The 24,277-nt window shown below is 44.3% G+C and overlaps 1 protein-coding gene across 4 annotated transcripts in view; it reads right to left on the reverse strand.

The window, feature by feature from the left end:
* SLC1A6 (solute carrier family 1 member 6) overlaps nucleotides 1-24,277 on the reverse strand; it is a 53,789-nt gene that overhangs the window by 12,660 nt on the left and 16,852 nt on the right. The window contains exons 1-5 of one of the 4 annotated variants that reach the window (XM_079114084.1): nucleotides 9,169-9,725; nucleotides 8,786-8,875; nucleotides 2,814-3,025; nucleotides 1,910-2,047; nucleotides 165-369 (exon numbers count right to left, since the gene is read on the reverse strand). In XM_079114084.1, the coding sequence (XP_078970210.1) occupies nucleotides 165-369; nucleotides 1,910-2,047; nucleotides 2,814-3,018 (548 nt within the window). In that variant the 5' untranslated portion in view covers nucleotides 3,019-3,025; nucleotides 8,786-8,875; nucleotides 9,169-9,725. Of the gene's footprint in view, nucleotides 1-164; nucleotides 370-1,909; nucleotides 2,048-2,813; nucleotides 3,026-8,785; nucleotides 8,876-9,168; nucleotides 9,727-24,277 lie in introns of those variants that run through there. The other 3 variants (XM_079114085.1, XM_079114082.1, XM_079114083.1) reach the window with 3 other exon arrangements.

Below are 24,277 nucleotides of genomic sequence, written 5' to 3' on the forward strand. Positions count from 1 at the left end.
AAGATCATATTCTAGGAATAGCTCTCTTGGAGGATATGTGCCAGGTCAAAGGGCAAAAAATAGGGACCAAAAAATAGGAACCGATGGGTGTCACCATTTCCAGGTTGGGTCTGCCTGCCTTGCTGCACGTTCATCCAGAAATCCCATCAACATTAGAACATCACCTGACCAGGTCCATGAAGGCGTCAGCCGTGGGGATGGTCTCGATGCGGCCCTCACGATGCAGCCCCTCCTTAGAGCCCTTCCCAGGATGGATGATGGTGACCATGAGGATGCCAATGAAGACCGCAATGACCGTGGTCACCATGTAGTACACAGCTGCCCGCATTCCCATCCGCCCTGTCGCCTTGTTGTCCAAGGATGCCATACCTGGAGGACAGAGTGCAACCCCCATCCTCGTTCATACCCCACCGCCCACTCTCCATCCATCTGTTCCACCTCCCAAACCACCAGCTCAACAACCACTGCACCAAGCATTCCCCCCGCCCTACACCCCACCTGGGATCCCCCATAATCCATTCATCCACAGCACCATCCCATTCCCATTCTATTTTCCATAAACACCTCCATATCCCACCCCATTCTTACCCAAACACAATTACACCATCCACACCACCTTCCCTCTAACCCAAGCCAATCTTTTTAACCCTGATTCTACTGACTCCTGTTTGCACCATAACCTCATCTTCATCCCATTCTTTTTCCCACAGTCACCCCAAATCACAGCTCCAACCCACCTCATTGTATGCTGAGTAAATACTGTTGGTGCTCCACCAGGATGCCCTTTACAAGCCGAAGCACCTATCCTGCAGCTGCTGAGACTGTTGGCTGCTAACCACTCAGGCTGCCCCTTCTCCTGAGAACTAACTGCACTCAGCAGAACAGGACCTGTCCCACCCAGAAAGGCCCCAAGGGCAGCCTAGAGCCTATGATTGACTGGTACAAGGACTGGAAAGGCTGGTTCCCTTGACTCAGGCTAGGACAGAGTTGGAAGGACCTCTATGGCTCTGCTCACATTCCAGAGCTACCCCTAGGATCAGGGTGAAAGGCCGAGCCCTCTTCGGAACACTCATCTTTGCTTGGCTTCTTTCCCCACCTGGTCCTGCTTCCTTCAACTCATTATGGGTTTCTCCCTCAATAAGTCACTTGTGCAAATAACCCCATCTCAAGCTCTGCTTCTAGAAAACCCAAACTAAGAAACATTTCCTTCATGCCTTAATCTTCATTTTTGTCCCCAAATCCAGAAACTGGAAAACTATCACCCAAGGGTCAAATCTGGTCCACTACTTGGTTTTGTAAAGTTTTACTGGAACACAGCCATGTCCACTTGTTCACACATTGTCTGTGGCTGCCTTTGGGCTACAACAGCAGAACAGAGTCATTACCACAGAGATAGGATGGCCCTCAAAGCTGAAATACTTACTCTCAAGCCTTGTAGGGAATTAAGTTTGCAGATCTCTGAATAATTTATCCATACTCCCATCCCACCCGCTACCCCCATCCTGTCACCTCCAGCTCACTCACCTTCCACACCCTCATTCACATCCCACTTCCTGCCCATCCACCTTATATCCCAGCTACTTCCCTAGCTGCCCTTTCCTTCCTCCACCACCTTTTCTTCCCCTCTGGATAATATGAGCCCTGAAGGCTGGCATTTTACCTGCAAGGAGACATACAGGAAAGCTACTGGTTTAAGTGCTGTGGGTTATATGGAGGCTGGACCCTCAGTCTGGGTTCTAGTCAAGGACCTGGGTTTTGGCCAGGACTGTGAGCCACCTGCAGGCTCCATGTTTGAGGTGCTGTATTGGATAAGTGATCCCACGCTCCCATGCTTGGAATTGCCTCGGCTCTAGGTTCAAGCTTGAGTTCTGGGTGGGTCTTGGCGGCCAACGCCAGTCTGGGCTCTCACCTGTGACCAGGCTGGAGACAATGAGGGGCAGCACCAGCATCTGCAGCATTCTCATGAGAAGCTCACCAGGGAAAGAGAAGTACTTGATCTGACGGTATGTGAGCTGGTATGGGCGCAAGGCAAAGGCTAGGCTGACCCCTGGAGCCAAAAAGAAGGGTCCATGAGGCAGAGTGTGGGTCACTTGGCCCCAGGCAGGGTCCACCCACTCCAAGAAGGCTTGTGGAGGTCTGGCCCCAGTGAAAGAAAGAGAAAAACATTCTACAAGTGTGTGCTGTGCATTGGCACATGTGTACATTGCAGAAACGTAAAATCTGTTACCCTATTGGCATGTGTGCAAATGTATAGATGCCTGCACCCATTCATGCACACGTATGCATGCATATGAGTGTCTGTTCGTTTGTGAGCTTGTACATCTGCCTGTGAATGTGAGCCCATAGACATGAATATGCACATGCATTTTCTTCATGTGTTCATACATGTGACTTGTGCACGTTACTATTTTCAAACAGTGGGGTGTGCGTGTATTTAAGCACTTAAGTCTGTAGGTATGTGTTCAGGGGAATGCCAAGCGGGTGTGGTTGTGTTTGTAAGTTCTAATACATTCAGCCCTCCATAACCTCAGGCTCTGTTTCTGATACAGGACAACTGCATATTTGTGTAAGGGTGCACAGGAATTTGCACTTGTAAGTTCTGAGCACCCATAAAATATGCTCATGTATGTGTGCATATGTAAACTGTATTCAGTGCACGTGTATGTGTACATACACGTGACAATGTGTGCTCACATAGGAGGATTGGAACAGCGGCAGGTGGGACGTGTGTGCTGGTGACAGTGACCAGTCAAAGCACAGACAGGCCAGCAGGGCGTTTCCAGGAAGTCCCGCCCTCCTGGAAGCCGGCTCACCTATGACCACAGCGCTGACAGTGAGCAGGATGAAGGCATTCCGGCGTAGGAAGCGCAGCACGTGCTCTCGGGTCATGGTCTGCAGGCGCAGGCGCGTGCGCAGTGCTCTCTGCTGCATGCTGTCCTGCAGCCCCTGCAGCCAGCCCACCCCACCAAGGCGCTGACCGCTCTCCCTCAGAAACAGGCTGTTGCCGTGGCTGCTCATCGTTTATCTGTGGGGACAGAGGAGCCCAGGTCTGAAGGCAGGAGTGGTAGAGGGGGAAGGATGGGAGGGTGGTGGGCACGGGAGGAAGCGCACATATGTTGGGCTGTGCCCTTGCTGGGACACCCGGTACACTGTCTGGGGTTCAAAGGTCACGTCCTGACAGCAAAGAGCCAAGGTCTCCAGAATCACTAGGGAGCTTAGTTGGGAAGAGCCGGTAAAGAAAACCATAAAATTATGAACGCTTTTGCCATTTCCTGGCTCCAGCCCCCTCCACATTTCATCAAGATCATTACAAGGAACTGCCCCCACTTCTCGATCCAAACTAATAAGCCTTTGCTGAATGCTAATTGCATGCAGAGACCTGGACACCTTCGGGCACCTTCCAGCCAGTCCCAAAGTTAATATAGTTAGGTGTCTGACCCGGAGATGACTATAGTCAGCTCTCCAGGATGACAAAATCTGCAGGTACCTGGCAAAGAGAGGGCACCCAATAAATGCAGCTGCCTGCATGAATGCTGGGGTGAGCAGTAGATAGAAGAGGAAGCCACTGGGAAAGAAATATGACAATTCTTGTCTCCAGTGTGACATTCATGAAACTCTGGGGATCTCAGACACTAAACTCAGATGCTTCCCACTTCAGAAACTAGTATTTTTTACATTTGGCCATATCCACGTATCCTTATTTATTTTTTAAGTATCCAAAATAGAAACTTCAGATCACTACTGGATGTTATAATTTTCATAAATACTAAATAAAATGCATATAAAAATAAAACCTGCCCATCCATTTACCAACTAAATACCTCAAATGTATGGGGCAGCTTAGAAATTGTTACTTTTGTGGACCTGAGAAATTTTCCCTTCATGGACCCCTTTCTCCATTTAAAAAAGAATATGATGAATTTAAATTATTTTGTAAGTGTTAGTATAAACACAGATAATTCTGACTTACAATGACTCACAATGACTTTCAGCTTTACAATGGTGCAAAAGTAATACACATTTGGTAGAAATGTACTTTGTTGAATTCTGATCTTTTCCCAGGCTAGCGATAAGCAGCATGATACCGCCAGGTGATACTGTGCGGCAGCAGCAAGCCACAGCTACCAGCCAGTCTGGTCAACATGAGCAGAAACAGCCCATTTTCCACAACATGCTGTGTTGCTAAGCTCTGGTATTCGGTAGTGTATTCAAAGCTTTTTTTTTTTTTTTTTTTTTTTTTTTCCCCCCAGTGCTGGGATGAAACCCAGGGCCTCACTTGCCCACAAGATGGGCAAGTGCTCCACCACTGAGTTACACACCCAGCTCTAACATGCATTTTTGACTTACAGTATTTTCAGCTTACAAGCGGTTTATCAGGACATTGCCCCGCCTGCAGAACAATGAACTTGTGTATGTTGTTTTGTTGGTTGGTTGGCTGGTTTTTAAGGTGGGATCTCACTGTTGCCCAGGTTGGCCTTGAATGTATGACCCTCCTGCTTCAGCCTCCAGAGTAGCTGGGATTACCAGCGCATGCCACCACCCCCGCTTATATTTTGGAACTAGATGGAGATGCTGGCTGCACAACACAGAGAAAGTGCTACATGCCTCTGAGTGCCCTTTTCCAATGTTTGATCTTCTCTGAATTTCACATCGATTTTAAAAATGGATCTATGAAAGCCTCATTCTACATGAGAATGGACACTGTTGATCAGGGTCCAAAACTGGTCAATGCGGCCAAACTGACACAGGCTGTGCTTCCGTCACGGTGTATATATTGCAGCCGAGACGACGAGACCTGTAACATTTGGCTTGAGCTCATGAGGGACAATATGTCATGAGGAAAATGTGGACATTTCAATATTAAAGATGATTAATGAAACGTACTTTCTGCAATTGAACTTCTGGGGGAAAATGGATCTATTAATATCATATATTAAAACATTTTCTTTGACTTAAAAGTGTAATGCTTTCTTCTTATTTTTAAAGAAATGAAAATGCTTCTATGGGTCCCTGAAAGTATGCTGGGCTCTGGGCACGGAGCCTCCTGTCCTGGGGGAGAAGCCACTGACCCGCTCCCAACAAGAGTGGCTACACCCCTGCGCCAGGTGCGGTAAGAATTCTTTACGTACGTCTCAGGCTCCCTCGCCCATTGGTCTCTCTCTATCTGGCCAGCAAAGAAAGATGACAGGAGAATTGAGGGTGGGAACTAAAGGAGAGGAAGCCCTCTTTGACAACGGCTGTGTTCCTCTAACTGTGACTACATCCCGTGGGACAGTCCTCTGCTACAGCCCAGGCTCTCCTTTGAGTCCCTCCCCTGCCTGTTCAATCCCGAGGTGATGTCGCTCTCACCCACCCTGTGTCCCCGATTTGTTTGCCTGGGATTGTGGCACTATGAAGAGAATTTGGCCACGCAGGCTACTCTCTGAGGGATCGTGCTCCCCCACCTACCCTCACCCCCAGAGCCTGCATTCACCCAGGTCAGGGCTGGGAGCCCCTTGGTGGCCTCGGTTCCACCACTAGGTAGGTCCCTGGGTTTCTTTTCCTGTCACTGGCTAAGGAGCTGCCTTTCTGAAATCACTGTCTTCTTATCCTCCTCTGCTCCTCATTGCCTTCTAAGGGGGGGGATGTCTACCTCACTCCAGGCCCGTGCATCCTCCAGGTCTAAACCTGGTTCCCAATGTGAAGTCCAATCAGGATCCCGCTCCAAATGCACAGGTCACCTGAAACCACCAGCTTGCTTCTCATCTGGCTGTAAAAAATCATAGCTGTAGGCCAGAGACTAGGCAGGAAGTGGACAATCCCTCCCTCTCCTCTGGGTTATTAAGTGCCCAGTCATCACATAGTAGCACAAAGATCCCAAGAGAGTGTTCAGCTCAGATCCTAACTAGACAGGCAAACTCTGGAGCCTGAAGTTTTGCCTTTCCTTTCTCTCCCTTATAAGACATAGTACAGTACAGGTGGCCTCTATATCTACAATTCCACACCCACAGATTCAACCAACCGCAAATCAAAAATAGTCAATGGAAGAAGGTGTGCTTAGCATGTGCCAGGCCCTCATGCAATTCCCAGTACCAAAACCAAAAATAATAATAATTGCACCTGAACTAAGCATGTACAAACTGGTTCTCTTACTCCCGAAACAATATAACAACTATGTACATAGCATTTACATTGTATTATATATTATAAATTATCTAGACAGGATTTGAAGTGTATAAGAGGATATGCCAAAACTCTATGCAAATATTATGCTACTTTATATAAGGGATGTGAGCATCCAAGGCTTTTGGTATCCCTAGACCCAAACCCCTGCAGAGACCTAAGGACTGTATAGAGCAGGAGCTGACAAAAATCATAGTCCATGAGCCAAATTCAGCCCACCACCTGTTTTTTTAAATAAAGTTTTACTTACTGGCTCACAGCCACGTTCATCCATTATATATCCTCTACAGCTGGTTTCAAGCTGCAATGGCTGAGCTGAGTTGTTGGAACAGAGGTTACATGAGCTGAAAAACTGAAAATTTTTACTCTCTGGCTCTTTACTAAATATTTAAAAATAAAATAAAATTTTTATTTTTTCATTTTTTTGTGGTGCTGGGGATTGAACCCAGGGCCTTGTGCTTGCAAGGCAGGCACTCTACCAACTGAGCTATATCCCCAGTCCAATAAAATAAAATTTTAGAAATTGCTGGTCCCCAGCCTAGAGAAAAGCATACATGAGCTCTGTATTTCAAACCCCAGTGCCACCTGGCAGGAGTGGGCCTGGGGCTGCCGTGTAGCTCAGATGACTCGATACACTTGGCACGTGATGACCGCGGAACAGAGGTCAAATGTGGTTCATAGAAACTCAACAGACACACAATTGAGGACAGAGAAAAAAGCCCAAGCTGAAGGGAGGTTCTTCCTGTCAACTTTCACAGTCCCATCTGCACTGTAAATAGGTACAGCTGTTACTTGTCAATTAAAAAAATATGTTTTTTTTTAATTTTTAACTGACACCCAATAATTCCACCTATTTATGGAGTGCACTATGATAATTCAAAACACGAATAGTGTGTCGTGATCAGATTAGGGTAATCAGCATTTCCATCTCTTTAAAAACATTTATCATTTCTTTGTGTCGGAAGCCTCTTCTAGTTCTTTGGAAATACATATATTGTCGTAAACTATAATCACTCTACTGTGCTGTAACTCAAGAACGTATTCCTCCTACCTAACTGTGTTCAGGTCTTGTCCTGTGACCCTCTACCCACCTGCTTCCCACACTCTAGTGACCACTAGTCTAATTTCTGTGATATCAACTATTTTAGTGTCCACTTATGAGTCAGAACACACAGTATTTGTCTTTCTGTGCCTAACTTACAAAAATAATATTGATTTTAAAACACCTGGATTTGAAATGGTCTTCCAGGACCTTGATCTCAACTTGGGCCTTTCTGGGTCTCTCTGGGACCCTTGGAAGATTCTCCCCTCAGTGGGCTCTGTCTTTTCTGATCTCTCCTGGTTCCAAACCCTCTCTTAGCCTGTCTCTTAGGCTTCCTGGAAATGATCCTTGTAGAGTCCCAGGTCCCTGCAGGGTGAGGGGCTTGAGGCTGGGTCTCTTTCCTTGTCCCCCAGCTTCCAGACTCCATTGTAATGAGATGAGCTGGCTGTCCCTAGGCACAAAGGGGAGAAAGGAAGAAACTTCTCACCCCTAAGGCCAAAACAAGAACTAAATCAATTTTCAAGACTGAGATCTCTCAGAATGAAGTGTTGATTGAGCTGTACACATGCTAGCCAAAAGGTGAAAGGACCAGTCTTGGGACAAACTCCCAAAGCTGCCAGGAGCATGGCCAGATGGCAGTTGAAACAATGTCCACCAGACCTAAGGGGTCAGGGTGTTTTACAAAAATATTTGGAGATGGGGCTGGGGAGATAACTCAGTTGGTAGAGTGCTTGCCTTGTAAGCATAAGGCCCTGGGTTCGATCCCCAGCACCCAAAAAAAAAAAAAAAAAAAAAATTTATTTGGAGATAAGAAAATTACTTACATTGACCTTAGGATGGCTGTAAAGGTAGAGGGCAGGGCATGGGACGCCGGTGAAGACCTGGGATAGGTTAGGGTATGAAGAGTTTTTGCAATTTCTTGGTTAGTTCCAAGAGCAGACTGTAATGTGACTGTGGGAAGTGACCGGCACACAGGAAAGCAATGTGAAGAAATTTTTTGGTTGTTGGGTTGTTTTAGGAGTTTCCTCCCTCTTTTTCTTTACTGACTTAGCTTAAAGTCTTGACTTAATGTGACCTCTTCTCTCTTTCCTCCCTCCATTCTCTGGCCTATAACTTAATTTAGGACATCTCAGAGTTCTTATCACAATCCACAGTGGACAAAGCAAGGAGGCTTGCTATACATTTTATCTCAACACTGTGCTAGCCAGAAGAGTGAGAGGGGAGGGAAAGACAGGGAGAAAAACCACATACATATCTCTCACACACCCACACGCACACACACACACACACCTGAACACACAACCTCACATGACTCTCGTGTGCAACTACATATACACAAGCCCTCATGGACACACCGTCATACACAAACTCTTGAAACATACAACCACACACACACCTTCAGACAGCAACTCTATGCGTGCAGCATCAGTCACACAATTCTCACACACCCGCGCATGTCACATCCATGGACACCATCAGACACACAGCCACTACACGTTTCCACTGCCCTGCACAACCACCCTTCATAAATCAAATTACACACATACACACACACACACACACACACACACACACACACACCTGGATCCCTGCGGCGGTGGCCAAAGTCTTAGCCACACCCGGTACGTCTAGAGTTGCAGCCATTAACCCCGATAGGAAAAGGACCCAGCCCTGCAAATAGACAAGGTTCAAAGAAAACACAATCCCCCGAGCTGAGGCCACCGGATGGGAAGGTGGGAGATCGGCAGCGAGACCTGGGGAGAACTAAGGCGATGGATCACCAGGGTGACCGGGGTAGAACGGCAGCACGACCCTAAGGGGCAGCAGGAGCGGAGACAAAGGGCAGCCGGGAGGTGGAGACCTGGGCGCCGGGGGCCGCCCACCGCCTCCGACCGCCGCTGCCAGGAACCTCTGGGGCCCGGCGCGCGCCGAGTCCCCGCGCCCGCCTGGGTCTCCCCACTCACCCGCGTCCGGAGCCGCTGGGCGGCCCTCCCGCGCCTCGGCCTGCGCGCTGCGCCCAGATCAGGAGCGGGAGCCCGGCGAAGCGCCCGGCCCGGGCCGCGGGGACCCGCCAGGAACCGTGCAGCGCCGGCTCGGGACCCGACCGCGGAGGCGCGGGCGCGGAGCCGGGACGCGCTGTGCAGCCGGCGGGATCCGAGCTGGCCCTGCGCTCACGTGGGTGCGGGGGCGCCGGGTGGCCGGGGGAGGGGGCGGGATCCCCTCCGGGACGCCCCCCGCCTCCCCCGCGCCCTGCTCAGGCTCGGCAGCCGTGCGGGAGCAGGGGAGCCGCGTGCTTGAGCGGGAGGGGGACGGAGGGTGGGCGGGGGTGAGTGGCCTCTTCGGCACTCAGCCTCCGCCCCCTGCTCGGAGCCGCGCCTCCGGAGCCCGCCGAGACCCGAGCTTCCCCGCGGGAGCGTGGGGACCAGGTCCTGGCACCGCTGGGCCAGCGCCCACAGCCTCCGCGGAGTCTGGGGAAGGCACGGGCATGAGAGTCTCATGATAACAGCCACCGCAAGGGCTCCGATGTCCCGCTCCCCCCTTCCGGTGCACCTTCTGGCATTGGCCGCTTGGCCGCTGTGTGCCTTTAGGCCAACCCCCTTCCCTCTCTGAGTCTGGCCTCGCATTCTAAACAAGAGAGATGACTCGGTCGACCCCAGAGAAAATTAAAGCGCGCTAGGATGGAAATGCTGTTAGGAAATGCTTTGGAATCATTACTACTAGGACTGAATATATTTCTTTGCTATCTGCATGGTACACGGGACAATGTCGATCAGCTTTTCCTCTCAAATGGCGCTGATTTGGTTGTTTCCAACATCTTCAGCCTCTCCTGAGAACTAATGCCATTTAAAGAGCTAAGCTCAGAGCCCAGAACAGCAATTAAAACTCCATACATCTTTGCAGTTGTTGTTGTTATTGGGCCACTGTTAACAGGTTCTTTTCTTTATATGTTATCCTCACGCCCCTGTGAAGTAGATATCACCAGCCCTGTTTGCAGAGGAAGGGACAGGTACTCAGAGAAGTTTTGTAATTTACCCAAGGTCACACAGCCAAAGAGCAGCTGTCCCATTTCCAACTCTGTCCACACAGCCCTGGCTCTGATGTTTGAACACTTACTAAATAGGTGGTTCTCAAACAGATTGTACCTTACATCACCAGGAGAGCTTTTAAAGATCCTGATCTCCAGACCAATCAAGTAAGCGTCCCTGGGAGCGTGGCCTAGGTGCTGATATATTTCGGTACTCCCCAAGTGATTCCAAAGGATGGCAAAAGGCGAATCCCTGTCCCAGGTGTCAGGTTCCCCTGGGCCACATCTGCAACCCACCCCTGCCACTTCCCCATTCCCTCTCTTTCAGTCACTGGCCTGGCTGGGAAATTTCTGCTTAACTTCTCTGAGCTTGGAGCTGTCTCTGAGAGCCTGGTTCTTACAGTTCTCTAATCCACACGTATGTATTTTACACCCACTGTGTACCTGGATGGGCTGAAGCCTGGAGATACAGCAAGAAAGATGGCCACGCACTTGTTCTATAAAAAGCAAACAGAGGGGCTGGGGAGATAGCTCAGTCGGTAGAGTGCTTGCCTTGTAAGCACAAGGCCCTGGGTTCAATCCCCAGCACCCCCCAAAAAAAAAAGCAAGGGGGTTCTCAAACTACTGGGACTTGGAACTCCTTTACATTCTTCTTAAAAACCAGAGAGGATCCCAAAACACCATAACTCAAGTCTAATTATAGAGAAAACATCAGACAAATTCCAGTAGAGGGGCATGCTACAAATCTGACCAGTCTTCCTCAAAAATGTCAAGGAACATCTCAGAAACTGTCAAAGTCAAAGGAGCCACGGCCAGGTGATAGCTCAGTGTCAATGGTGTCCTGGAAGAGAAAAAGGTTACAGGTTGATCCACAACATTCAGAATCCAAAGTGTTCTGAATGTAGACAGGATGCCACCCTTGGAAAATCCCACACCTGACCTCAGGGAACAGATCACCGTCAAAATGCAGGTGCCACAAAATGGTGCATAAAATTACAATCAGGATGTGTGTATAAAATATGGGAAACATCACTGACTTTCATGTTTAATTGAATCCCATCCCCAAGATATTACATGTATGCAAATATTCCATAATCTGGGAGAAACAAATATGAAATCTGAGTCACTGCTGGTCCCAAGTACTTCTGGTCAGGAATATTTAACCTGTGTAAGAGAGAAATTGAGGAAATCTGAATAAGTACAAATGTAGTTTAAAGCAACATATCTATGTAATAATTGTTAATAATGAATCAATATTTTAATTGTTAATAATGAATCAATGTTTAGTGACTAATGTATCAATATAATAATGTACAATATCAATATTATAATCATACAAATGTACCATACAAATGAAAATATTAATTATAGATGAAATCAGGTCCAGTGGGTATATGGGAAGCCTCTGTACTGTTTTCTCAATTTTTCTGTTAATCCAAAACTGTTCTAAGAAACTGTGTCTTAATAGAAAAGATCGTGGAGAGCCCCAAGGAACTTTTGGTTATGTAGGTTACACCTACTGATCCTAACTGTATTTGAAATCAAACCCAAAAACATTTTGCAAATATTTATTTACGCATTTTAATATGACGAGAAAAAGCCCACTACACATTAATGGTAAATAGCACATTTTTGTGAAAAACATTTTCCAAACTAAAACAATAATAATAATAATAATAATAACAATAATAATGGGGACATTAACACTTTTTCTAATTGTTTTAATGTCTAGTTATATAGAAAGGAAAATTCCCTTAGAGTTGATCTTAATTATTCAGATTGTGAATATGCAAATTCACCTACTCACTAAAAATCATTTGTAACCCCAAAATCAATACCTGCGAAGCTTTCACTGTCGCTCTGAAACATGTGCAGAGATGGAAATAAAACTGAGCTATTCAAGCTGCCCCATGCAAATGTTTCTAGCTAAGGTTGAACAGGGCAGAGCTACTGTTGTGCTTCCGCTCATGCTGTGAGCAAGTGTTTTTTTGCAGTCTACTTGGCACCACATTCTTGCAAGTTTCTGTGCTTTTCATTGACTTTTTTCTGTTTTCAACAGCTCCCAGGCATAGTGCTGAAGTGCTGGCTAGTGTTTACCAGTGTTAGGCAGCTATGATGCACCTTACAGAGAAAATACATGTGTTTGATGAGCTTCACTCAGATATGAATTATAGCGCTCTTGGTCATGAGCCAATGTTAAAGAATCAATAACATATATTCAATAAACTAGCTTTAAGTAGAAACACACATAAAATAAGGTGATATATATTCCTCAGTTGACAAAAATACTGTGACCAGGGGCTCACAGAAACCTAACCCTGAGTTTTCCCTAGGATTAATAGTTCAGTATTCACTAACTCAGTATTTGCTAATTCAGTGTTCACAGCAACTTTATAAAATATAACTGCTGTGAATAATGAGAACTGACTGTATCCACTTCTACACCAAATCGGTGGTGGCATGTTATTTTATTCAAAGTACAGGGGAACATTTGTGTACCATGAATCAAAATGCAGTCTGTAAAAAATAATTATAATGATTTTTTAAATTTAAAAAAAAAAAACAAAGTACAGGGGAAAAGTTCAGCTTCACACAGATACATAGTTGAGAAAGGGAAGAATATTTTTGTTGCTGTTGCTATACTAGGGATCAAAGCCTTGCACATTCTATGCAAGCCCCCACCACTGAGCTGCACCCCCAAACCCCAGGCAGAGTATTTTAATCAGTTTTTCAAGTGATTGTGAGTATTATTCAAGACTACACTAAAACCCTACACATTTTAGTTTCTTAAAGGACAGTTACAATGTGAAATCTAAACTTTTTGTCCTATATTAACATTAAAATCTACTAAACACATCTTTTACCCATGCACAACTTTGAAACATCATGCATTAGTCATTTGAAAAAAAAAATACATTACCACATTACTCAGACCTTCTGAATATTAGAACATCTCATTATTCAATATCAAAAAGCCACATTTGTTAATACTAACACCAACCTCATCAGAAGTGTCTGGAAGCTGTCAAGTGATAAATACAAGTTTTTCAAGACTCTAAGTTTCACTTAAAGCCTCACATTTTATCACTGACAACAAAAATTGCCAGTTATTTTCCTTGAAGTGACAGATACATATTTTCAGTTTTGCAGAAATGTCTACCAAATACCCACATCAGAAAAACCAAGGTTTGTCTGTCTAAAAATGGTATCCCATGACAACAGAGCTAGTTCAGTTTGCAGTTCTTTCTGTTGTTTTTATTTTTATCTTTCCCAGTGCTGGGGAGCAAAGCCATGGCCTTACACTTGCTGGGCAAGCACCCTGCCACTGAGCTGTGTCCCTTGGTCCCTTGGGCTTGTGGCTTCAACAGTCACACCAGGGGCTTCTCCTGGAGACCCTGCTGTGGCGCCTTGGAGTGGGGAAAAAAAACTTCATGCATACTTCATATTTCATCACCAGAATATTACAAAGACACACATTCAAGAGTTGAGATTTAATAAAATGAATCAGTTTATTGCTTCGTCAAGTACATGCTAAAGCAAAGCTGTCTTTTTAAAACTGTTTTGTTAAACTGTATCAATTGTATGTATTAACAGGGTTCATGAAGTGTGATAATTCCTCACAGGAGATAAAAACAAAAATTGGCAAATAGATTACATCAAACCAAAAAGGCTTCAGCACAACAAAGGAAACAATCCACAGAGTGAAGAGACCATCTACAGAACCGGGGGCCGGGGGGAGCGGATTTTGGCCAGTTATTCATCTAACAGCAGGTTAACAACCAGAATACATAAGGACTCAACAAACTTAACAACAGGGCTTGGGAGGTAGCTCAGTGGTAGAGCGCTTAGGCTCTGGGTTCTATCCCAGCACCCCAAAAAATAAATTAAACAACAACTATAAGTGAGCCAATTTAAGAATAGGCAAATTATCTGAAAAGACAGTTCTTACAAGAAGTACAAATAGCCAACAAATAGATGAAAATGTTGAACATCATTTAGCTGTCAGGGAAATCCATATCCCAGCTTGTGCAAGGCCCTGGGTTCAACCCCAGTACCATAAAATAAAGATTTAACTTAGAACTACCTTATGATCCAAATTCCACTTCTGGGTATTTACCCGTAAGAGCTATAAGCAGGTTCTTGAACAAGTATTTGGAGACCAATGTTCACATTAGCATTTTTCATAATATCCAAAATGTGGAAATAACCCAAATCTCCACCTAGAGATGAATAGATAAATATAATGTGGAATCTACCTACAATGAAATATTATTCAGCCTTAAAAAGGAAGGAAATTCTAATACAACAACATAGACACACTTTATACTAAGACATTATACTAAGTGAAGTGAGTCAGACAAATACTATATGATTCTACTCATATGTGGTACCTCAAATAGTTATTCAGAGACATAAAGTAGAATAGGGGTTTCTAGAGGCTGGAAGAGAGAGGAGTGGGGAGTTACTGCTTAAAGGATTCAGAATTTCAGTTTGGGGAGATGTAAAATTTCTGGAGATAGATGCTGATGATGATAATTGCCCAATAAATGTTAATATACTTAATGCTACTGAATTGTATATGTAATAACATGTAAAAATGGTAGATTTCATTATGTATATTTTACCACAATTAAAAAAAAAAAAAAAAAAACATTCTGCCAGGTGTGATGGCACACGCCTGTAATCCCAGTAGCTTGGGAGACTGAGGCATAAGTTCAAGGCCAGCCTCAGCAACTTAGCAAGGCCCTAAGCAACTTAGTGAGACCCTGTCTCAAAATAACAAATAAAAAGGGCTGGGAATGTGGCTCACTGGTTAAGTGCCCCTGGATTTTTTTTAACTGTGAGCATGTGATAATTAGTGACTCCTCGTAAATCTTGGTGCCACCTCCTTGATTCATGCTTAGATACTAGAAATTGTCATTCACCACTGCGTTTGCACCACAGTGCATGTGTCACCACAGTGAGGAAGGCACCTGTCATAGTACTATTGTTAAAGTTGCTTTGACCTTGCAGTCCCCTGATCTTTAAGCTTTGTAAGCTTGTGGCAGGTTAATTCCTTCAAGCCTCAGTTTCCTCATCTGTCCAATGGGAGTGATAGGAATTACCCTACCCAGCTGTAAAAAGGGTTAAAAGAGGCACCACGGAAGGGATTCATAAAGTTATTTGCTGTGATTCTCTAGAACTCTAGGGAGTGCAAGGTGCCAGCCGGAAAACGTGTGGGGACAGCACTGATCTCATGTCACAACAGATAAACCTCCCACTGTGCTCAAAAAACAAACCACCCAGTAAAAATTGGCAATGGACTTTAAAAGACATTTCTCAACGCACATATAAATACACATGATCAACGGGTTCGTGAAAGAATGCTCACCATCGCTGGTCATTCGGGAACCGCAAATCAACCACCATGACATTTCTCCCCTGTGCCTGTTGGAATGAGCTGTCATCAAAGACAAAGGTACCAAGTGCTTGGAAAGGTGTGGACAAAAGCGAACCCTTGTGCCCTGCTGGTGGGAATCCATTATGGAAGAGAGTGTGGAGATTCCTCGAAAAGGCAAAGAGAATTATCACATGCCGGACACTTCCACCACTGAGTATATATCCAGAGGAAATTCAGGAAACATTGTGCTCAGTGACAGAAGCCAGGCACAAAGCACGTCAAAGCCATCTCTGCAGCTGCACATTCATTGAAGCCTCACTGAAGTGTTATTCACAATAGCCAAGAAAAGGAAGCAACCCGAGGATCATCAACAGGCAGACGGTGAAGAATATGTACTATTTATATATAAACGCACATGATATACTACTCAGGAAAAAAAAACCCATCCTTAGACAACAGGATGAACCTGGAGGATGCAGGTGAGGTACAATAAACCAGGCACAGAAAAATTAAACACCACATATTCCACTCATATGTGGAATATTAGAAAGTCCAACTCATTGAAGCAGAGAGTAGAATAGGGGTACCAGGGAAGGGGAAGTTAGGATGTCGGTTAAAAGGTGCCAAAAGATTTCATTTAGGTAAATGATGTGAGTTCAAGACATCTAGTATACAACATGGTGACTATAATAAATAACAATGTATTGCATGCTTGAAAAATGCTGATAAAGAAGACACTTTAAGTGTACTCACAACAAAAATGACAATTTTGTGAGGTAATGCATATATTAATTATTTATTTAGCTATTCCACAATGCATACATAAATTTCAAAACACCATTTTATGCAGAATGAAAGCACACAAATTTGTCATTTGAAACAAAGTTAAATTAAAACAATAAAAAATACATACCTTACAACAAAGTACACTCAGTGAAAAAAGATAGAAACAAGACAAACAGTACATGATTCTGTTTATATGAAATGTCCAGCAAAGGTCAATCCATGGAGATGAAAAGGAGATTGGAAGTTGCCGGGCTGGGGAGGGGACATGAAGTGACTGCCCAAGGGGACAGGTGTCCTCCAGGTGATGAAAGTGTTCAGAGTGACAGTTAAACAACATTGTGAATTTTTTCCAGTACTGGGCATTGAACACAGGGGCACTTTACCACTGACCTCCATCCTCAGCCCTTTTTATTTTTTATTTTGAGACAGGGTCTCACTAAGTCACTCAGGCTAGCCTTGAACTTGTGATCCTCCTGCCTCAGCCTCCAAGAGCTTCAGGGATTACAGGTGTGCACCTCTACACCAGCCAACATTGTGACTTGTACTAAGTGCCAATGAATCATATTCTTTGAAATGATGTGTTTTCTGTGATATGAATTTCACCTCAATAAGACGAAAGGCAGGGAGTGCCCAAAAAATCAAGATTTAAGATAAATTAAATTTCAATGCCATATTTTCATGTATTGCAAACACAGGAGGTCTGTGTTTACCAAAGACATCATCTCTAGCATATTCAGTATTAGTCGATGTATCAAAATTAATATAGAAAAAAGTCACAATGAACAAAACATTGACATGTTAAATAAAGGCAAGCTTGGAATTCCTGATTTTTCCTTCTGCCCCTGCGACTTGGCTGGACACTATTACTGATTCTGCCTTTAACATTTTGATATCCTGTTCATGATGGGGGGGTTTGCATTAATTCATGGTTTTTTTTTTTTTTAACTGCTCACACTGGAGTATTATTTAGCTAATTGCTCAGTACAGGGATGCACCCTGACATTTTGCACAAAGCAAGTACCTCACTCTTACCTGTGCCCTATGAATCTCTTGTTCTCTCAACAGGTAAAAGATACTGGCTTCCTTTTACAAAAACAGAGGGGGGCTCAAAGATGTTAAGTGGCAGGTCACAGGATGGGGCCAGGACTTGAGCCCGTCTGTGAGCCTGAAAGCTCCAGCCACCCCAGGTCCACTCTGACCAGCTGCTCCAGCTCTGGCCCAGCTCCGATGGAGCATCCCCAGCTATCCCAGATGACTTCCTTGGCTGCAAGGTGGAGCCTGAACACGGGCTCAGCCAAGAGAAGCCTGAGACTGAAGAATCGAGGCTAATTCCTCTGTGGGAAACACTGTCTATCAATTAATTAGGACAGAGCTGGCCTGCGGCATCCCCGAAGCCCCCAGAGTCATTAAGGGAGAAGGGGGTCTCATTACAGGCTTGCAGCTTCCCCACCATTCCCAGGGCCCCAGAGGGAACAGAGGAGAGTAAAGGAGGGCCAGGCCTCCCTCTCTTGATTTCCACCCACCCTGCCATGACCAGAGTGGCCTGATATGCAAGTGAAGTATCTGAAAACAGAAGCAGACTTTCAGGGAAGAAGAAAAGGACAAGTCAGAGATAAAAGGCTAAGTAACCCCCTAAATTCTGTCTCCATTTATAATTATATAAAATATTCAGAACGTAAATTCATAAAGACAGAAAGCAAATTAGTGTTTGCCAGGGACTGGAGGTGGGAGGGAAGGAGAGTGGCAGCTAATGGAGACAGGGTTTTCTTTTGGGGTGATGGAATGTTCTGGAACTAGATAGAGGTTGTGGTTGCACAACATCATGAATGTACAAACTGTCCCTGAATTGTCTACTTTTGAACAGCTTACATCATGTATATTTGACATTTTTTTATAAAAAATCAGTCTGTCAGCTATAAATAATGAAATTGGCCATTAGCACCAACATGGATGAGCTCGGAAGACAAGACATTAAGAGCAAGAAGACAGACGCAGATGGACAAATACCACGTGATCTCACCCACATACAGAATCTAAAAGAGTTGAAGTGACAGAAGTAGAAAGCAGGATGTGGTAACCCAGAGCTGGGGCAGGGAGTTGGAGAAATGTTGGCCAATGCATCCATAACTCAGGGAGATGGGGGAGACACCACAGGAGCTCTGTTGTACAGTCAGGTGACCTTTGCTAATGATGATGTGTTATATTTTTGACAAATGTAAAGAGAGTGAGTATGAAGTTCTTGCACAACAAAAATAATGTTATGTGAGTAATACATTTTTTACTAAGCTAGTTTTTTTGTTGTTGTTGTTTTTGGTACTGGGGATTGAATCCATGGTTGCTTAACCATTGAGCAACATCCCCAGTCCTTTTTTACTTTTTAGTTTTAAACTGGGTCTCACTAGGTTGCTTAGGGTCTCACTAAGTTGCTGAGACTGGCTTTGAACTCATGATCCTCCTGCCTCAGCCTCCCCAGCCCCTGGGATTTCAGGTGTGCGCTACCACGCCCAGCTTCCTCAGCTAGATTTATTCATTGCACAAAGTTTATACAGCCAGCCTCCATATCTGAGGGTTCAACCAACCTCAGATAGAAGACATTTGGGGGGAAAAAAAAAAAACCTGCATCTGTACTGAACAGGTGCAGACATCTTTCCTTGTCATTATTCCCTAAACAACACAGGGTGACAGCTACATACACAGCATTTACATTATAGTGAGTATTCAAAGTCATCCAGAGATGATTCAAAGCACAGGGGGAAGATGTGGGTAGGTTCTAAGCAAATACTATACCATTTACATACAGGACCATCCTTGCATTTTGGTGTCCACCGGGGGTTTCTGGAACCAATCCCCTTTGGATATGAAAGAAAGACTGTATCCAAACACCCCGTCATACATGAGGAAGTCACACAAAATTGTTTTAAAGTGTGTCTCCTTCCCTCAAGATTACCCAAAATATATTAACACTTACTTTGTGCCCAACATGGTACTGAGTCAGGGAGGAAGGCTGGACCCACCTCAGGGCGGGTCTTCACATAGTGCTGGAGACCTTCCACGTGGCCTCCAGGGACACTCCAGCCATCCTCCCCTCAGTTGGTGCCCAGCTACAATGGCCTTCACGGACCACACCAACACACTCCCTTGTCCCCTGGCTTCTGGCTGGGTTCAAGCCATGAGAAGCCCCTGCAGAAGTCGGAGGAATGGAGGAAAGTGGGGCTGGAGTATTTATTCCTCGGGTTCCTTTCCTGCATGCTCCAGAAGATTGTGCATGGGCAGGCTGCACTCTCCAGGGTCCACAGTGAAGATTCCCTCACCACTCCCAGGTGCCACCAGCTCCAGATGACTGCACCCCATTCTGCATCATTTCCAAAGTCCCTACCACACCTTTGTCAAACTCCCCTCAAATTCCCCAGTTTGTGCCATTCGCAGCTGAGACTTCCCTGCAGACCAGTATTCACAAGAGTAAGCAGAAAAGGTAACAGGCAATCAGAAGTAAGGTACAAACATCCCTTGTCTTATTGAGTTGTGCTTCATTGAACTTCATAGATATTACATTTCTTACAAAGTGAAGGTTTAGGGCAACCTGTGTCCTGCAAATCCATCGGCATCATTTTTCCAACACTTGGATGATCATTAGCACTGTTACCATGAAGTAGCCTTTAATTAAGGTAGGTACCTTGCTTTCTTAGACACAATACACACTTAAAAGACAACAGTACAGTGTAAGCCTAACTTTTATGTGCACTGGGAAACCAAAAAATTCATATGAGTACTTTATTGTGACATTTGCTTTATTACAGTGGCCTGAGACCAAACCCCCAATATACACGAGATACACCTGCACTGTCACTACAGGATACTGTTCATCCTCTAAGAAGAAGAAAATTCTGTCATTTGTAACAACATGGGTGAATTTGGAGGATGTTATCCTAAATTTGATAAGCTAGACCCAGAACAACAAATACTACATGACCTCGCTAATATACAGAAGCTCAAATAGTTGATCTCATAGGAATTGAGAGTAGAATGCTGTTCACGAATGGCTGGAGTGGTCAGGGGCAGGGAGAGAGTAGAAAAGGATGCAAATTTTCAATTGGACAGGAATAAATTCAGAGACCTATTGTACCAAGTGACTACTATAGGTCTTATATAATATGTTGTATTCTTGAAAAATGCTAAGATAATGAATGTAATAGGGGCTCTCCACCAAAATAACAATGTGAGGAAATGCATATGTTAATTAGTTAGATTTGGTCATTCCACAATGTACATACACTTCAAACATTGCGTTGTATATGATAAACATATGCAATTTTGCTTTTCGATTTAAAAATAAATAGCAATTTTTAAATTGCAGACCTCAGCATTGATATAAATAATTGAATCATGTTACTTAAGTGTGAACAAAGATAAAACTTTGCGTCAAAAAGGAAAGAAGTTGAGTATAGTAATAGCAGTATCCTCAGTGGTAGGCTGAGGAGTTGAGATCACCAGAAAGACATATGATTGACAGAAAAGAGAGAGAGGGGGGTAGAGGCAGAGGTTTGTTTTTTTTTTTTTTAACTTTTCTTCATTATCAAAGTTAAGGGTGTTTATGTAGAAGAAATCTTTAAAAGCATAAGGTACAAAAACAAACCAAAAAATTATCCAAATCTTTAATGGTGTTTTATAATCACCATTACAAATGTTGATGGGTTGTTTGCTGGAGGAGATCATGTTTCCTAGGTTAAAATGAGATCTCATGCCTACATGCTACAACATGGATGAAACTTGAGGTGGTACCTGGACTCTCAGCCATCACAGAGAAGGTGGCTGTTCATCCACTTGCATGTTGGTGGTCTTCATGGACCCCTGCAAAGGACACATTACCGAGTATCCACTTCCCCTCACACTGAACTCTGAACTCCAGCTAAGAGCCAGGCCCACCTCCGCCTGCACCCCAGCCCAACCCTAGCCCCATACCCTCTCAGTGGATCTGACCCTGAGATGGAGGAAGAGGAGGAAGAGAAATGAGAAGAGGAGGAGCTGGATGCAAGAGAGGATGAAGGAAGAGGAGGAAGTCACCGAGGAGGACAGTAGGCCAAGTGAAATCAGCCAGACACAAAAGAACAAACATTGTAGGACTCTGCTCATTGAGGCTACTTGAAGATTCAAAATAAAGACAGAAAGAACAGGGGTTCCCAGGGACTGTCGGGTAGAGGGAGAACAGGGAGTTGTTGATGGATGGGTAGAGGTTGGCTGGGGAAGGTGGGCAGTAGTGATGTCCGTACAACAGTGCGACTGTGTTTAATGCTTTGAACTGTCGCCTTTGGAATGGTTGAAATGGTAAATCTCATGCTAAGCCCATTTTACCACAATAAAAAGATTAGAATCATCACATCTGGTGAGTGTGTTATCCTGCCGATGACGGTGATGATGATGACAACGGGGACTCCTTGCACCTTGAGCAGCTGTCTACCTGACGAGATCCTGAAGGGTTCTTTGGTCCTCCATCCCCTATCTCCCCGGTGAGAAGCTCCAGAAGGCGAGGGACTGTCTCATCACCCTCTTATTCTCATTCTTAGCTCTGTGCCTGACACAGAGCAGGTTTTCAGTAATTACAGTCATCCCTGGGCATCTGAAGGACTGGTTCCAGGACCCTGTAGACACCAAGACCCGCAGATGCTGGAGTCCCTTATAAAAAATGGCAAAGGATTTGCATGGATCTAGGTGCATCCTCCCATAGACTTTGAACCATCTCCAGATGGCTTGGAATCCCTGATAGAATGCAAATGATGTGACTGTTGTGCTGTATTGTTTAGGGAATAATAACCAGGAATAGTTCTGTGCATGATGCAATTTTTTTGAAATATTTTCTATCCAGAGTTGGTTTAACCCGTGGATATGGAGGGCCGATTGCATTTACATTAAAGCTAGCTAAGTTACCAATGCATTACCTCACACAACAGATCTCTTGAAATGCATTCCTCTTATCAGACTGTAATCATATATACTTCAACTAACATCTCCCTTTTGTCCCTTCCCACTAATCACCCAGCCCCTGGTAGCCTCCTTTCTACTCTCCACCTCTTCAAGCTCAACTGGTTTAGATTCTGCATATGATAAAGACCATGCAGCATTTGTCTCCCTGTTCCTGATTTATTTCACTTCACACCCTCCAGCCTCCTCCAGGTTGTTGCAAATGACAGGATTTCATTCTTTTGTGGCTGCATAGTATTCCATTTTTAACTATGCAGGCATACCTCAGAGGGTTTGTTCTGTTTTGCTTTGGGTTTTGATTGTTCCCACCTCAAGTTGATTGAATCTGCAGATGCAGAACCCAAGGGTATGGAGAGTGCATTGTATTTTAAGACACACACTCACTTTCTCAATCCATTAAGAGAGGACAGAGAATGTGCCTCCGTGATTGAGCACTTCTGTTGTAGGTGCAAGGCTCTGGGTTTGGTTATGCAGAGAGAGTACAGACAGACGGACTAAGATCCTTTATTCTCTGGTTTGACCCTCAAGTTCACTCCCCGTTTTTCTTGCACCTGCTCTGTATTCCAGGAGACAGATCTTTGTGGACCATATTGATGGATTCCCTGCCTCAGGAGATCTGGTAAGCTTAGCCTAAGGTGGGAAACCAGGAAATTTTAAGATGAGCTTCAGACAATCAGGAGAGAAAATGGCTGGGCATAGATAATAGGGAACTCCACATGGAGAGGGAGCAGGTGTAGGTAGGGGGCCCCAGACTAAAGGGGCAGATACCATTATTAATGGAAGCACCTCCTAAGGCCACCATAACAAATGACTGCAATCTGGCTAGCTAACAGCAACAGGAATTTATTCTCATCGTTCTGGAGGCAGGAAATAGAAAATGGGGGTGTTAGCAAGTCTGTGCTACCTCCAAAGGATCCCTGGGAGGATCCTCCTTTGCATCTTCCAGCTTCTGGTGGTCCAGGAATTCTTGGATTCCTTGGTCTATAGATCCTCCATCCTACACTCACTCCACTCCTCACATCCTCTGCTTATTTGTTTTGTGATTGAGAAATAAAAACTGTATGCACTCAGTCCTCTGTGTCCATGGATTCCATACCTGCAGGTTCTGCATCTGCAGATTCAATCAACCACATATTTAAAATGCTATTTTTTTGGTGAGTACACTCAATGCTGTGTCAATTTTTATAAACTAATTAAAATAGCTAATAAGATTAAAATAAATTTTAAAATAAAAAACTTAAGCCAGGTATGGTGGTGTGTGCCTTTAGTGCTAGCTATGTAGGAGGCTGAGGCAGGAGGATCACTTGAACCCAGGAGTCCAAGACTAGCCTGAATGGCACAGTGAAACTCCATCTTGTACAACCAGAAGAATGAGATGTTATACTCCATTTATATATGATGTGTCAAAATGCATTCTATTGTCATGTATAACTAATTACAACAAATAAAAAAATAAGTACATATTTAAAATAAAACACAACTAAAAATAAAACAAATTAAGATGACCATGCTAAGAGATAACAATACTAAAATATTATATTATTGCTTATATTTTGGCTGTTCTGCACTACAGACTTTCTTTCCTGTCATTATTCCCTGAATGATACCACATAACAACTATTTATATAGCATTTACCTGTATAAGAAATTATAAGTCATCTAGAGATGATTGAAAATCTATGGTAGGTTATATGCAAAACTATGCATCTTATATAAGGGCATTCTCAAATTTTGGTATCTAAGGGATTCTTGGAGATATTCCTATACAGATAATGAGGGATAACTATATACTTATGAGACACCATACAATGTTTTGATACATGTATAACACATTGTCTGGTAACTAAGTCAAGTTATTGAAAATATGCATTACCTCACATGTCATTTTTTTGTGGTGAGAACACTT

The sequence above is a fragment of the Sciurus vulgaris genome (assembly GCF_902686455.1).
Source record: "Sciurus vulgaris genome assembly, chromosome: 16".
Lineage (NCBI taxonomy): Eukaryota > Metazoa > Chordata > Mammalia > Rodentia > Sciuridae > Sciurus > Sciurus vulgaris.